Source organism: Calcarisporiella thermophila, assembly GCF_041956535.1.
Source record: "Calcarisporiella thermophila strain CBS 279.70 unplaced genomic scaffold VTP21scaffold_3, whole genome shotgun sequence".
In the NCBI taxonomy this organism is placed as follows: Eukaryota; Fungi; Calcarisporiellomycota; class Calcarisporiellomycetes; order Calcarisporiellales; family Calcarisporiellaceae; genus Calcarisporiella; species Calcarisporiella thermophila.
This window is the reverse complement of record NW_027192193.1, coordinates 463398-479249: the sequence shown is the minus strand read 5'-3', so window position 1 is coordinate 479249 and position 15852 is coordinate 463398. Positions and strand designations below refer to the sequence as shown.

The following is a 15852-nucleotide window of genomic DNA, read 5'->3' as shown; positions in this document are numbered from 1 at the left end:
AATAACTAATAGAAATAACCATGTTAACACTATAGAGAATTCAATTCAGAGAATCATTTGTGACTGCTAAGTGGCTTGTAGTTGCAATTACATAGGAGTAAACAAATTTGCTCTTCAAGAATTTTGGTTCACATTATCGATAGCATAATGATACAGACCACTTCCCGCTTTGGCCAGCCATCTAAGGCTCTTCAGCGCATTCTACCTGTACTCATTCCTCGAAGACATCGCCATCTCACTGTACCAAAGCCTATCGATCCAGCCAAACTTCCTTCGACGATCGCTACAAAAGAGCTCTCTGACGGTTCCATATTCATTTCGCGCGTCCCCCTTGAGCCCACGCCCTTGCCATCGCCTTCCCAGCTTCCACCCCCGCTTACTCCTATACATGAGAAGAAATATCATCTTACTCCGGAGCAAATCGATGAGATGCGCGAATTAAGAGCAAAAGATCCGGAGACATGGACACGAAAAAAGTTAGCAGAGCGATTTGAGTGCAGTCAGCTGTTTGTTGGAATTGTTGCTCCCTGCCCGAAAGAACGACTGAAAAAATTAGAGAGTGAGGCCGAGAACAACCAATTGAAGAGAGGATATCGTCGGCAGAGAATTGCGTATGAAAGAGAGCGAAGGAGAGCTCTATGGTGAACTTGAGGCTTCTATTAATATCATGGTTTTTATGTTGTTCTCCTTACTTTTCACTCAAATGCTATTTTTTTTTTCTTTGTATAATCTTCTCTTTTTCTGCTTTCCTATACTTTTTGATCGGTTTATCGAGTGAGAGTGGTTGATTCTGAATAGAATATCAGTGAACAATTTTTGTGATCCTTTCTTCTGAAAGCAAATGGATCTATGAAGCAAAAGCTTTTCTTAGTTTTATGTCATCTTGCACAAATATCCAATTCGATAGAATGAGCAAACAGATTACAGAGCTTTGCAGCGGAAAACGAGGTTTTGTGACGCAGAAAAAAACTGGTTATCTTAATTGGGGTCATCTACCTCTTTTAAGGTTTATCCCCACTTTTCCTTCTTTCTCGCTCTTCAACAGGAATCACGAGTGTTAATCAGCTAGAGACTCTCCAGCTAAACGAGTTGGATATTCGTTAGCTCGCCACTAAGACTATGTTGTATAGTGAGGACACTGCGTTAACTTCCGGTATGTTGAGCATTATTTCGTTGAAGCCTTGATCCATATGTGTCTAAACTTTCGTTTAGGGATGGAGGAAGCTCTGCGGACAGCAAAGCTTCTTGAAGCTTTACGCGCAGGCGATACCACTGCACTCACCCAAATTCTCGATAACCCACCACCTTCCACTCCTAAGGACATATCTTATTCTCCTTCTGATAGTACCCACAGCAAATCTACTGGCTCACACAAAGAGCCACCTTCTCCTCTGCACTTAGCTGTGCAATGTGCCGCTCCATCAACAATTTCTTTTCTCCTTACTTCGCCCTTACGTTACTATCTTGACTTGAATCGTCAAGATTTACAAGGAAATACCGCGCTACATCTTGCAGCCCGCCTTGGACGTTTTGAAGTAGTGAAATTGCTTATGGTGCAAGAAGGAATAAACGACACCATTAAGAACAAGGAGAACAAAGAAGCTATCGAGTTAGCCCGCACGCTTGACATCGAGAATGTGATGAATGAGAGCAGGCAGATATTTATGGCGGAGAAAATGCCACTTATGCACCAATTTGCGCGTGAAGGCAATCTAGAGGCGCTGAAAGAGCTGTTCTCGCATTCACGAGCGGGACTCCTCAATATTAACGACCAAGACCCTGCCACTGGCTACACCATTCTCCACGAAGCAGCTGCGAGGCGAAATATCGAGATGGTTCGATTCTGTATTTCTTGTGGTGCAGATGTGCTGATCCGCGATAAAAAGGGCAAACTTGCACGAGACTTGACAAAGGATAGTAAAATTCGCGCTGTACTCAAGGATATACCCGATATAGCCATTATACAAACCCTTAGTCCCGGTGAAGCACCTCGATTAGAAGGTATTCTGAATAAATGGACAAACGTAATCGGCGGTTATAAGCCGCGATGGTTTGTGCTGGAAAATGGTAATATTGTATTGTATACTTTCAAAGATGATCTATCTTATAAGCTCAACTATAATCTAATTAGGTATCCTTTCTTATTACAAAAATCGTGAGGATACACAAAACGCGTGTCGCGGCTCCATCAACATGCTTGTTGCCAGAATTGGAATTGACCCTACGGACAAAAATCGATTTATCGTTGTAGGAAAAGGCTCGGTGCAATATCATCTACGGGCAGGTGATCCAATCGAGGCCAAGCGATGGATATTTGCCCTTACACAATCGAAACAATGGATGCGCGATCATGTTAAAGCAGAAGGGATTAGTACTACAGGACCACATCTAGGTGCAGGGTTATTAACTGGCAACCGGGGCATGAGCCGTTCTAGTTTTAGTAGCTTTGCACGGCCAAGTCTTTCATTTGATGACGCGTGTAGTATTTCATCGTTTCACAGACGGCGGTCCTTAACATCTGACGGTGCGACTGGAAATATCGCAGGTGAAGGAGGACTGACACGAAGTCTGACAACCGCATCGAAGTCGCTGGTGAGTACGACTGGGACCGAAGAAATGTTTATATCACCAACAAGTGAATGCCAATCACCTTTTGGAGGCACGGATACAGCCGGTGAGAATTACGAAGAAGAGGAAGAGGAGGAAGAAATCAATTCCCCTCCACACGAGGAGACCTACCCCCTTACGATCACATCGGTTCATACCCAGCTGGAAGCACTCGAACAACTCATACGTTCACTCTTTATAAATCAAGGGGAAAACGCGAGCAGCGGAGCGCAGAATGATGCCCAAAAAACCTTACACACGGCTCTAGGCTCTCTACGCTGGCTACTGGATGATGCTATTCACATGGCCGAAGAGCGCGAACGCTTTTGGCGAGCCAAATACGAGCTGGAATCTGAAAGAAAGGATATGTGGGAACAGAGCTTACGTGATTTGATGGTGGAGCAGCAGCAGATGGAGCAGGTAATCTTACGAGCAGTCGAGGAGAGAAAGGCATGGCGTGCAGCCATGCGACAAGCCAATGGAGAAACGAATGCTGACTTAAACAAGGAATCCAAAGAACTTAAAATATCTACTAGTGAGAGCAACGGAAAGGAGGAAGAGAGGATGGAAATAGCCGAGAAGGAGTTTAAGGAAAATGTCAAAATACCTTCGGACACACTCCAATCAAATAATTGCGAGATGTCTAAAAAGGAAGAGCATGTATTGGAAGATAATAATGCCTTAAATATTAGCGAAGTCGCCCCTACTGAAAAAGCCAAAGACATTTCTATGGAAACCACCGTTAATGCTCTGGCAATACATAAGCCCACTGACAATACTCCGATATTACATGCTGACCCCATTATGAAACCTCACTCGGACCAAGTGGAGCCACTGGAGGTAAAAGGAGCGGTAGGAGATCAAGATGAAGCACATGAAATAGCAAACAGCGAGCCGACAGGTCAAAAGAATATTGCAGAAAATAAAGTAGAGGATGAGGGATTAGGGCAAGATAAAGAGGATAAAGACATTAAAGAAAGAGAGAAAGAGAGTATTTCTGTAATACCTAGCTCAAAGGATGATACTCAGGCGATACCGAACGAAGAAACAGGGTTAAGGGAGATTGTCGACAGTGAAAAAGTAGAGGAACCCTCAACAGTGGTATTGGAACCAAAGCTCAAATCAGATACTCAAGCGATACCAACCGAAGAAGCAGAGTCAAGGGAGGTTGTCGACAGCGAAAAAACAGAAGAGACCTCAACAACAGTATTGGATTCAAGGCTCAATTCTGATACTCATTCCGATATTCCATATGTTACTGTGACTGATACAGCCAAAACCGAACGATTAGAGAATTTAGATAGGTCACTGGCACAGCGAATTCTAAAGCCTACTAGTGATCGCTATCTAAAACTACTAGTCGAATCCGCACGTGGGTATCCTTCAAACTTTCGTGCACAGCTTCCACTTGATCCAGATGCACCGAAGCCCAATATCTCGCTCTTTTCTATCCTACGTAATGCTATCGGTAAAGATCTAACACGCGTGAGCATCCCGGTAATCTTCAACGAGCCCACAAGTATGCTACAAAGACTGTGCGAGGATATGGAGTACTCCGAATTGCTCGATAGAGCGGTTCGAGAAAAACATAGCATAGAACGCCTAATGTACGTGGCGACATTTGCAATGAGCAACTATGCGAGTACCAGTGACCGAGTTGTCAAGCCTTTCAATCCTCTTTTGGTAAGAGCATTTCTTTTTATCTTCGCTTTTATTTTCAAATTACTAAGCGATTCATAGGGCGAGACGTTCGAGTATGTTCGAGAGGATAAGGGTTACCGCTATATTGCCGAACAAGTCTCTCATCATCCTCCCGTTAGTGCATGTTTTTGCGAGTCATCCAACTTTAACTTCTTTGCCGATACTGACGTCAAATCCAAATTTTGGGGTAAATCATTCGAAGTCATGCCTCAAGGGCTTGTTCACCTGCAGCTCAAAGTCCCGGTCAAATTAATCGAACCAGACACGGCCAAGGATCCATCAGAGAATATTCTCGAGCACTATACTTGGCGAAAACCGACCACTTGTGTGCATAACCTAATCGTCGGGAAGCCGTGGATTGATCACTATGGAGAGATGTCCATTGTCAATCATAGAACTGGCGAAAAGGCAACACTGAATTTCAAGGCAAGAGGGTGGCGCGGAAGGGATGCATTCGAGGTACGAGGGACCGTGCAAGATAAAGACGGGAAAGGAGTGTGGGAATTGGCTGGCAGATGGAATGATAAACTTGTGGCAAGGAGAATTAGAGAACATGCGAATGAATCCGACGATGAGGACCAGGTGCAGGTTCCTGGATCGTTTGGGGGAGGTATTTCGCTTTTCGGGGATGCAGAAGATCTTTTAGAGAAGGCTGAGGAAGAGGATGCTACTTTTGTCGAGGAGCCATATCCCGAGACAAATGAAGATGCTCCTTTGCTCCTTTTATGGCGCAAAAACCCTGATTCTCGTATTGCTTTCAATCTTACTCCCTTTGCAGCTACGCTTAATGAACTTCCAGCTACTTTACGGACATTCATTTGCCCAACCGATTCACGATTCCGACCGGATCAACGAGCACTGGAGATGGGTGATTTTGAGCTAGCCAGTGCAGAAAAGCACCGACTCGAGGAGAAACAGCGTGCCAAGAGACGGGAGAGGGAGCACCAACCACCTCTACTACCGCCACATGTGCCACGATGGTTCCAACGCAAGTTTGACTATGTCACTGGGGAGATGGGATGGTTTTATACCCATGAGTATTGGCAAGAAAGGGAGCGTTGTGCTAACGAGCGCCTTTCTGGGACTGGTCTGGGGCGATGGGATGTGATAGATGATGACATTTACTAAATTTACTGGTTATGCTTTGATCCTCTAATTTCGGAGTTGAATTTTTTTATTTTGAAGCGATTTTTATCTTAATACAACTAATTTGTTATTTTTATAATAATGCTTTTGTTCATTAAAACATTAAAAATAAATTTTTGCTAATTAATGCCGCAATCATTTATAGGGAAGAAAAATAAAATAAAAAAAATACAAAAGGGAATCAATTAAGGAGAAATGGGTGTCGACGGATAGTCGGAAGGCAGACCTTGGATGTCTAGAATATATATTGCGAAGTCCTGATAAAAATGCTGCTCCTCTAGTACCAAAGAAATAAAGTAATAATTTAAGTTTATAGGTTCTCAGAACTCGATCTGGGCGCTAGTCGGGGACTACTGATGTTTGTCCTCCGTGGAGATCCTGGCCGAGCAGGTATGTCAAAGCTTGTGCGCGTTGGGATTGTAGAGGACAAACTGCTGGCTCCGACTGAGCCAGGAAAGGGCGATAGTCGCCCTGTATGGTCGGATGATGTTCGCGAAAGCACAGTTGCTGGCCCATTTGAACTTCCAGTTTCAGAATCCTCCACCAAAAATGCGCGCCGGGACTGTCCCCTTGACTGAAGCAGCATGGAAAGCGAGGGCGATGGAGGTCTCGATGAATAATAGAGTCCCGTTGTGCCGCCACTATTTGCCATCCCGGCATCTCCGGTGTTCGTATCCGGAGAAGCCGCTAAACTCATACTGGAACTTGCACGACTTATGAGTTCACTGCTGCCTAAACTTAAACTAGCGCTCGTCGCTAGATTCGTGAAACTATGAACGCGGGCAATATTCCCTCCTCCAGTGGGGACATTACTTATGCTAGTGTTTCCATTTCCCGTATTTAGTTCCTCGATTCCAGAGTCCATCACCATAACTTCAATTGGAGGCATGTCCATCATAGAGCTACGGCTATCTCCGCTCGCCCTCTTCTTATACGATATAGGTGGATTATCGGAGCCCTTTTTTGCATGCCTTACGTAACGTCCACCCCCACTTGGAACAGGAGAGACACCTCGGGATGCAAGTGGGAACACTCCTACATCTTCGTCCGACGATAGCCCGCTGCTCAACACCGAGCCACTTCCAAACCATCCACTAGGGAAAAGGCGACTCGATGATAGTAGCGAGGAAAACTTTCTTCCAAGTAGAGCTAGTGGCCTTAACATGCGGTTAATCCGGAGTCCTCCCCCACTTAGACCTCCACTTCCTGCGCCTGTTTCCAACCTTGAATAGATTACATCGGAGCCAGAGTCAGAGCGGATGCGCTTCATTTTTCGCCGAGATATCAGCCACCAAACACCAAGGCAACATAGTATAATTCCAACTATCACAACTGTGTTATATGAAATATAGTCATATGTTGAGGCTTCGTCTTTAGAAATGGGTATAAATGCCGGTTCAGGTACCACCGTATGCGGCTCGGATACTTTATCGATTGGCGGAATCGATTGAGTGGCATGCATTAAAATTGCTCCAAGTGTCCAACTCACTTGAATATCATTGATAGTGTTGATGCTCTGAAAAGGAGGAACCCAATCCTTATTTTGCACAGACTGAATACTTTGTTCGAGTACAGCCGATTCCTCTTTTTTACTTCCTTTTCCTCCTGGGTCAACGATGCGAGGGAGCTCGATGCCTTCATGTAATACATTTACGATCCATGCCGATTTGAAGCATTGTAGTTCGAGACGTTGTAGCTCAAATGAAGAAATGATGTCTCCTTCATGTCTGTGATCTGAGAGGGTTCTATTCCACGGAGTGCTGCAATACTCTGTCGCCTTACGCTCGTATTCTACAAAATCATAAACTCCACCTAAACCCAAAATGTCGTGCGACGAATACCAGTATTCGCTGATACCGACAAAGTGATTCACTGAAAAGTCAATTCGTGGTGTATGCACTCCATTAAATAGGCAGGGCTTCGTGACGCATTCCGTCGTTTTATTAAGCAGTGGAAATACGTTCTTGAGGCACTCCGAGAATTGCCCGGTGCCATGCAGCTTTACAGGCACACTCGTATGAGTATCTTCAAGGATTAAATCTGATGGAAGGCATGGATCTTCAAGTGAGAGTAGATGGTTCTCCAATTTCGGAGCTGAAATCCCATTTTTCCCAGCTTTAGTTGCAGCAGAAGCTTGCATACGTACCAATTCTTCAATATATCGCCTCCGGGCTTCATTACTCCCATACCCTAAGAAGGTAGTAACAAAAACGTTGTATTCCAGCACTTTCCCTCCCAAAGTTGGCAATGACAACTTAGTTAAGTCATGACTATGTTCGATCGCGATTTCTACTGTGGGCTCAAAAGCGATCTGTGTACTTGCGCCTCCCATATCCAAAAAGCCAAATGTCGGTTTCCAAGGGTGGGTATGATCTTTTGTAGGTGGATTATCCTTCTCATTCACATCAAATCCACCCATCAAATAATTGACAGCTAGCCATCCATAAATACCTTCCCTCTCTCCCGATATAACTTTGACATGTTCTTCACATTGCCCAATTTTAAAGTCGTAATGATCACGAATAAAGTTACATGAATGCTCGAGAATTGATCGGGCATCTTCGGTAGGAAGAAGGCGCATTCCAGCAGTGGCAAAAAGATAAACTGGAGTTTCTTTGATCTTCTCAACCGGAACTACTTCCTTCGCAAAATTTAGGAGTGGTGTCAGATGCTTTCCCACATCAGCAGGCTTGTGCTGATACGTAGAGATACCTTAAAAGAAAAAACATTATTCCATTTTAGTCGAAAATAGAATACATAAAGCAAGGCTTGAAACAATAAAAATTATATATGCCTTACCATTATCTACCTTGGTTTGCCATTTTAATCCTTCTTTGTCACCTCGCTGCACAACGGGCAGTTGCCATCGCAATTGTTCAAGCGGGACTGTATTCTGAACGTGGGAGTGACTTTTCCATGAATATACCTGGACTCGCGACCCTGAGGATCCTGCATCAATGACAATTCCGTAATTGCGATTCGCGTACCAATCTTCATTTTCTATTGTGATATTTGCAGACAATCCATTGTCATTTCGGGAGGGTGGATGGCTGTCTATAGGTAATTTTGGCATTGTAAGGGGTGGAGATCGGAACTTTGAAGACAAGATAAAATTCTATGCAAACTCTATATCAACGCAGGAAGAGAAGAAGAACTGAAAATGATTATATCATTATGGACAAAAAGAAAATATAAAAAAGAGAAATACAAAAGTCAATTATTAAAAACAAAAGATCCTCAATTAATGAACATATTCGACCATATCAGTTGCTAACTCTTTACTCCTTCAAATGCTGCGCCTTTTTATGGCTTAGAAAGTCAAGGGAAATGGAGAAACGCGGTAAAAGGCTCGCCAATTTATATTTCGATATTCTCGACCAACCTAGAATCAGACATTTTTATCGTGGGCGTATATGGCAGTTAGCTCAGTGCTCTTTATATCTATATTATCGACACTATTATTAGTTAGTCAAACTGTGGCCAACTCTTCATTGGGGTTGCTTGGTGTCGAGAAAAAGAGTAAGCTGCTCTTTATATTTCGGATGAATTTCTTTTTTTTTCATCTAATTGTTCGAGTATATCATATAGATTTGCATCTCTACCAAGAGAAAAATGGCCAGTTTATTTGCTTAGATGGCTCAAAAAAAATTCCTTTCTCGGCTATTAATGATGACTACTGTGACTGCCCAGACGGTTCTGACGAACCTGGTAGGTATTGTGATATCCTCGGCCATAAAGAACTGGTTTAGCATTCTTATATATTACGTAGGAACATCGGCTTGCCCAAATGGCAAATTTTACTGTGCTAACGAAGGCCATATACCTGCATATATTCGCTCGTCCCGTGTCAATGATGGAGTCTGTGGTTCGTATATGAAAATATAAAAAGCATGCTTTCTTACGCATATACTATTTTTACGGATATTTGTACCATAACTCTTTCTAGATGCTGAGTGCTGTGATGGCACAGATGAGTATGATGGCAAGATTCAATGCCCTAACCTTTGTAAAGAAGTCGGTAAAGAGCATAGAAAGATGCTGCGACAAATTGCTGCAATTCAATCAGAGGTTCGGAATTTACTCTAAAAATGCTCCATCTCCAAATATCTTAATACTGGCCTTTGGTTTATATTAACCCTATAGGGCGCACGTATCAAACGAGAGTATATTAAGTTTGGAAAAGAAAAGAAAAAAAAAGCCCAAATTGAACTTGCTAAACTTGAAGCAGAGATAATTGTGCTCAAGGAGAGGTTAGGCGAGGTCCAATGTAAGTTAAGTGGATATTATACATAATTTGTGCAGTTTTTATTAATCCAAGAAACTGAACTATTGCAGCTGAAAAAGAGAAATTGGAGAAGGAAGAGCAAGAAGCTAAATCGAAATCTGCCAAAAAAACTCTTCAATGCCCCATAGAATGCTCTTCCAATGCACGGGATACTCTCTTTACACTTCGCAGCCAAGTGCGTGAGCGAGTTGAAAAACTGCAAGAGAAAGTGAATCAATTTGATGAGCACGTCGATAGACTTCTCCAAGTATTGCGTGATTTAAAGGCAAATCATAACCAGAACTATCATGATATGGCTGTGAAAGAAGCTGTGACGGCACTAGAGGAATTTGAGCGAGAGTTTGAAAAAGAGGAGACGATTGTTGGAGACGGCGGGGAAGCAAATGAAGTTGAAAGTGAAACCGTTGATGAAGAACTTGATGGATTATTTAATGAGGCGATTGAGAAAATTGAGACTACAAATGTCGAAGTTGTAGAGAACGGTCAGATGGATGAGGAGACAACTGAGATCGTAAGAGGTAAGCTATTTTCTTTGTCTTTTTTTTGAAATTATTTGTCACATGGTATATTAGATATCTAATCTTTGCATTTACTATCTGCTTGCATACTCTCAAACATGTTTCCCCATCTTTCTATCGAAAATAAGGTAAATCATCTGTTTCACGTTTGCTTAACGTTATTTTGCCATCGAGAGTCCAAGAATTTATTGGCTCATTGGCAAGGCGTGTTCAACAATCGCTGCACATTCGTTTTATTGGTGTAACTAGATACGGTATTAGACTCTCCTCGACATATGAGGGTTGGAAGAATACTATCGTATTCTTCTATTTTTTGGTAAACCAATGCACTAAGTTTTTCTTTTATATAGACGCAGATACAGCTCGCAGAGAATTCGATAAGATTGATGAGAAAGTTCGTGAAGTAGAACGCCGTATAAGTGAAAACAAGGCAGAATTAGAGAAAGATTATGGTCCCGAAGAAGAATGGGCGAAATTAAATGGAGAGTGTTTATCGTTCGATTCGGGAGAGTACGTATTTTATGATAATTTGCGATAAATTAGTTTCTTTATTTAATCTGCATACTGTAGGTATACATACTCAGTATGTTTGTTTGGCAGTGCGACTCAGAAATCTAATAGAGATTACGCTTCGACGCATCTTGGGTATTTTACCTATTTTTCTTCCTTCTTTTTAATGGAACACGCAAAATCTGATTCATATGATGTAGTTCTTTTGAAAGATGGGCTGGATCTGGAGAGAAAGGTACGCTCGAGTACTATTCTGGTCAGCTCTACGAACATGGCACTCGCTGCTGGAACGGGCCTGAGCGTAGCGTCAAAGTAACTATTTTATTATACCCGCCCATTATAATTACATTTAATAACATATTTAATTTCAAGGTGTCAATTGAGTGCGGAAAGGAGAACAAAATAACCTCCGTGACTGAACCAGAGAAATGCGAGTATTTCATTAAAATGATGAGCCCTGCTGCATGTCCTCTTGAAGCACAGACTATTAATCAGCAGGCTCATCAAGAGAATGGAGTGGAGCGATCTCAAGAGAAACCCCAAGCCAATGAACATAAACATGAAGAATTATGAGGAGTTGTTTCACACATATAATAAAAGTCCTTGAAAAAGAAGCAATCCCCATTCTTATTAGGATATTATTTAAACAAAACATAACATTTTAAAAAGTCAGCGTTTATTTTTAACCCAAATATATTTTTATATATAAAGAGAGACAGAGAAATGTGTACATGCACAAATAATGCAAAATATTTTAGGCAGGTGGAGCTATAGGTTTTATCTTCCATTTTTCCATAAGATCAAACCAACGTTTACCGCAGGAGTAGCCATCGAAATCTATAGGATAACAGCATAAACAGGTATTCTTTTAATTAATATAATTAAACAGGCATTATTACCAAAATTCGATGCAGGATCACAATGACATTTCAATTGGACCTCCTTTTTCTGGGAGCAGTGTGAATACGGAGGATGCTTGTACCTGGAAAAAAGAATGGAGTGTTTAGACTGGATACTCTCCAGTGAAAGGACATCGTACTTACCCTATATCGTCAAAGAAGTGGATCTGACTTTTATTCAACATTAAGGCAGCAGCAATCGAATGAACTGGCGCATCACCCCATCTCTCATAAAAGAAGCCGCCTTTTTTATCAAGATATTCAAAGTAGCGCATATACGGCTCAGAGCGCCAGAAACGTAGATCCGCAATTTCAAAGTTCGACCAGAAGTGGCATAGATTATACGATTTGCCGCCATCGTCGCTTATAAAGTCCATAAGATTATCTTTTGAAAGATATTGAGGATTCTTTTCAAAGAATTCCAATGTAGTAGGCCAGAGCGTTTCTATGGTTGTCACAAATTCGTACAATGAGATAGTAAAGCCTGGAGATAATAGAAATGTGTTAGTAAAATGATGTATCCCCAGTGTTAAACTACTTTCTACCGTATTTCAAGTCATTGTCCTGCATGAAGAGGAAGGGGTCATAATCAAGATCACAGTAAAAATCGACAGAAGGCTCAACTCGCCAGTAGAAATCGTATTCATCCAAGAGTGGATGTTGGAAGAAGAAGCCCGAATTGAACCTAAATAATAATTCCATTAAAAATAGTTGTATTAGATGAAAAAGAAAAAGTATACCTGCACATATGACGATATGGCAAGCTTCCTCCATAAATTACTTGTTTTCTCTCCATCTCTTCTCTTGCTAGGCGAGCCTTTTCTTCATCAATCCTGAATTTAAAATTAAATAGAATTAATTTTGCATTCAATCTCCCATTCAAGAGAAAATATATACCAAGTTGGAATGCTCCAATGTTCTTTAGGAATCACACCATATTTTGCCTCTCCGCTTATAATACCCTTGGTCAATTCAATAAATTGCTCGTTAAAGGGCTCGTCATTAAGAAACACGTATGGATAGTGAAATTTTTTATTGAATCGGTTTTCTAGCTGGCGCAGGCTTGACCTTAGTTCGTAAATATCCGAATTACGAGCAAGGATAACGAAAGCAGCTTTTGCGCGCCGAGTTGAATTAGATGAAGAAGAAAATTGCGATTCCGGTATATAATTCGGAATTGGTGTTTTAGAAGACTGAGCCTTTGAATGATTTCTCCATGGATAGAACCGCGAGAAATGGAATATCGCAAGTAGCAGGCAAAATGCAAGTAATAGCCTGACGTGAGAGCGTTTCAACATTTCCTTTGTTCTCTAAACGGAGGAATGAGCTCTCTCAATCGAACAGAACAAGAAAAAAGGCTAATTCGATATTAGGAATAGCTGCATTCCATCTAAGCCATTAGTACTAAAATGTTTTAAGCCTCTCCGACTATTTTATTAAACTCGACATATAATAGGGGACTATTGCTTATAAAATGCTCAAAAAAGCATCGTTGTTTGGCCTTTTACTGACAGCGTTAACAATCACCCAAACGGCATCGAAGGATGATGTTCCTAATATTGAAGATGGTACTGTTCTCTTCAACTCTGTTGCATTTTTATTTTAGTTTTACTAGATCAAAGAGTTTTACGTTATTCAATTTTTTAAATAGGATATGAAAAGGTGACTTGTGGGAGCGTCATTAAGTTGAAAAATACTTCTTCATCTTTCAAACTCCATTCACATTCAATTAACTATGGTACGCTGTCGGATAATTTTAATTTCTACATTTGTTCTAATAGTATACCACTTTAGGGACAGGAAGTGGCCAACAATCAGTCACAGGTCTTGATTCTTCCCACGATTCTAGCAGTTTCTGGATAGTACGCGCAAAACACGGCGAGACGTGTCAGATCGGGTAATTATAATTTAATTGCACTGCATCGAGCATATTATCTCATGTTTTAATATTTAGAGATGAGATAGCGTGTAATTCTATTATTCGACTCGAACATCTTAACACTCAAAAATTCCTCCATTCCCACCGCGATCATGCGTCACCATTATCTCATCAACAAGAAGTATCGGCGTTTGAGAATGGGGATACCGGTGATAATTGGATGCTTGAATGTAATGAGAAAAAGGCTACTGTATGGAATCGTGAACAATCTGTTCATTTCAAGCACGACGAGACAGGTGCATATCTCGGGATGAATAAAAAATATACGTTCGGTCATCCAATTCATGGGCAATTGGAGGTTGCTGCCATGAAAAGCCGTAGCAAAGATACCACTTTCTCTGCAGTGGAAGGAATTTATTTTGTGGAGCCCGGTGCTTCAGTATAAATGTAACTATTTAGAATGCTCAAGGAATATTCATGTAAATTTCCTTTTAATTATAAAGAGAAGTTATCTTAATAATAATCCTTATTGATTCATATCAGAAGACATTTTGGTCGTATTAAGAGTATACTCAGAAAAAATCAACTATATACATTAGGATAAAGAAGCAAACATATGTATGTTGCTCAAACATTACTTTCAGGGATAAAAATCGTTTATACAAAGTTAAAAAGCAGTGAGAGAAAAAATACACAGTGAGATTTTGGAGCATTATCTAAAGATCATGCATGCCGTTTCCTCTTTGGTTTTGGTTCATGTTCCGACGGTGATTCTGCATCCTCGAGCTCCGCCTCACTGGGAGGTGTCTCCCCACGTCTTTTCTGATCCTTCTGCGTAATATTTTCCGTTCGCTTAAATGCAAGTATAATTTGCTCTACTTCCTCCTTCATCTCCTGCGCAAGATTGTATATATTCGAGTCTTCTTTGTTATACATTGCAGCATTCGCAAACATCAACATAACGTCACGGTGAAACTCATCAGTTGTAGTTATTTTCTAATATAATTTAAACAAGTTAATAATCACAATTAAAAATATTGCCTTGTTTTGTTCATACCCCATCCCGAACACGCTGTTTAATGGATTTGAGATCTATGGGGCGTTTTACAATCTCATAGTAGTTAGGTGCCTGCTGCTCCTTAATGGGGTTCATGAATACGGCAGCATTTTTATGATTCGCAATGTCCCGCCACACCATATTAATTAATTTGAGCCAAGTTTTCTGTCTTTCGTCATCTTTTTTGCGCTCAAAGGAAGGCCCTGGGCTATCAGCTATAGAAAAAATGGCATAAAATATATAATACATGGTATCCATTTTAGCTCAAGGCTCCTAGTTACCAGATAATTCTGGAGTTCGTCCTTCCGTATCGCTCTCTACTACCGAATTGGCAGATTTCCCTTTGGAATGGAACTCATCTTTTCTCTGCATTATAGGGGCTACCATCTCAGAAGTATGCAGTTGAGCTTCATCCTCTGACATAGGTGTTTCATCTCTATGTTCTTCTTTTATTTTCACGTCTTCTTCTATCCGCATGGTCACGTCTTCGCAAGATTTACCAACTACAGGAGATTTGGGTGAATTTTTAATTTCGTCTTTCTCTGTATCACGCTGCTTCTTGCTCAAATATGTTGGATCATTATTAGATACTGGCATGTCTTCTACTCCTGCCGAAATTTCATTGATCTTCGCCCCATCGTTTGTATCGTTATTTTCTCCGGCTGATTTTAGTGGGATATTTGGTACAGCACCTATCTCTGATTTCTCAGGCATAGTATTTAAAATATGCGTATCCAATGATTTAGGGGGAGGTGGAGTTATTGGAGAATGTGACTTTAGGGGCGCAACAGTTGCAGCATGGTGTGCATCTGGTTTGGTTGCAGATGAATTAGTCTCTTCGGGAGCAATAGAATGCGGTGTTGAATATTCTTCCGATATCTCTGCTTCTTCAGGTACTTTCCCGATACTCCTAATGCCCTTATCCTCGTTCTCATTTCTCTGTTCTGGCCCTTTTTTTTCTTCTTGAATCTGTTTCTCGCTTTGCTTCGATTCATGTACTTTTCCTTGTTCTCTCTCTTGTTCGGTTTCCTCCGTATTCGTATCCGCTTTCAAGGTATGCTCGGAAGATTGTTGAGTTATATCATCTTCATTCATAAGTCCACTCTTATTTTCCACCGTGGTTGATTCTGCAATACTGGTTGCCTGGGTTACTGTAGCAACCAATTCATTGTTTTCCGGAGTTTCCTGATCATTAATCATACTCTCTGATTTGATTGTATCTGGAGCAACGCTCGTAGTATGTATCTCAT

The 15852-nt window shown here is 41.3% G+C and overlaps 7 protein-coding genes across 7 annotated transcripts; 4 read left to right on the top strand and 3 right to left on the bottom strand.

The window, feature by feature from the left end:
• Nucleotides 1–147: 147 nt before the first annotated feature.
• Nucleotides 148–645, top strand: VTP21DRAFT_7072 (mitochondrial 54S ribosomal protein mL58; the record flags this gene model as incomplete). Its single annotated transcript, XM_069397773.1, has 1 exon — nucleotides 148–645. The coding sequence occupies one exon, from the start codon at nucleotides 148–150 to the stop codon at nucleotides 643–645; it is 498 nt and encodes a 165-aa protein (XP_069255299.1).
• Nucleotides 646–1119: 474 nt separating this feature from the next.
• On the top strand, nucleotides 1120–5436 carry VTP21DRAFT_7071 (uncharacterized protein; the record flags this gene model as incomplete). Its single annotated transcript, XM_069397772.1, has 4 exons — nucleotides 1120–1153; nucleotides 1213–2067; nucleotides 2132–4290; nucleotides 4348–5436. The coding sequence occupies 4 exons, from the start codon at nucleotides 1120–1122 to the stop codon at nucleotides 5434–5436; spliced, it is 4137 nt and encodes a 1378-aa protein (XP_069255298.1).
• Nucleotides 5437–5764: 328 nt separating this feature from the next.
• On the bottom strand, nucleotides 5765–8527 carry VTP21DRAFT_7070 (uncharacterized protein; the record flags this gene model as incomplete). The annotated part of the gene is made up of 2 exons (XM_069397771.1): nucleotides 5765–8166; nucleotides 8254–8527. The coding sequence occupies 2 exons, from the start codon at nucleotides 8525–8527 to the stop codon at nucleotides 5765–5767; spliced, it is 2676 nt and encodes an 891-aa protein (XP_069255297.1).
• Nucleotides 8528–8867: 340 nt separating this feature from the next.
• VTP21DRAFT_7069 (uncharacterized protein) lies at nucleotides 8868–11340 on the top strand (the record flags this gene model as incomplete). The annotated part of the gene is made up of 11 exons (XM_069397769.1): nucleotides 8868–8973; nucleotides 9043–9162; nucleotides 9224–9319; nucleotides 9401–9522; nucleotides 9598–9721; nucleotides 9790–10257; nucleotides 10386–10511; nucleotides 10608–10767; nucleotides 10828–10902; nucleotides 10968–11079; nucleotides 11140–11340. 11 exons carry the CDS (start codon nucleotides 8868–8870, stop codon nucleotides 11338–11340), a joined length of 1710 nt encoding a protein of 569 aa, XP_069255296.1.
• Nucleotides 11341–11521: 181 nt separating this feature from the next.
• Nucleotides 11522–12964, bottom strand: VTP21DRAFT_7068 (uncharacterized protein; the record flags this gene model as incomplete). Its single annotated transcript, XM_069397768.1, has 6 exons — nucleotides 11522–11604; nucleotides 11667–11749; nucleotides 11811–12150; nucleotides 12212–12351; nucleotides 12407–12499; nucleotides 12564–12964. The coding sequence occupies 6 exons, from the start codon at nucleotides 12962–12964 to the stop codon at nucleotides 11522–11524; spliced, it is 1140 nt and encodes a 379-aa protein (XP_069255295.1).
• Nucleotides 12965–13140: 176 nt separating this feature from the next.
• Nucleotides 13141–13990, top strand: VTP21DRAFT_7067 (uncharacterized protein; the record flags this gene model as incomplete). The annotated part of the gene is made up of 4 exons (XM_069397767.1): nucleotides 13141–13234; nucleotides 13318–13404; nucleotides 13461–13563; nucleotides 13621–13990. The coding sequence occupies 4 exons, from the start codon at nucleotides 13141–13143 to the stop codon at nucleotides 13988–13990; spliced, it is 654 nt and encodes a 217-aa protein (XP_069255294.1).
• A 278-nt stretch (nucleotides 13991–14268) lies between these two features.
• VTP21DRAFT_7066 (uncharacterized protein) lies at nucleotides 14269–15802 on the bottom strand (the record flags this gene model as incomplete). Its single annotated transcript, XM_069397766.1, has 3 exons — nucleotides 14269–14541; nucleotides 14603–14817; nucleotides 14884–15802. The coding sequence occupies 3 exons, from the start codon at nucleotides 15800–15802 to the stop codon at nucleotides 14269–14271; spliced, it is 1407 nt and encodes a 468-aa protein (XP_069255293.1).
• Nucleotides 15803–15852: the final 50 nt, after the last annotated feature.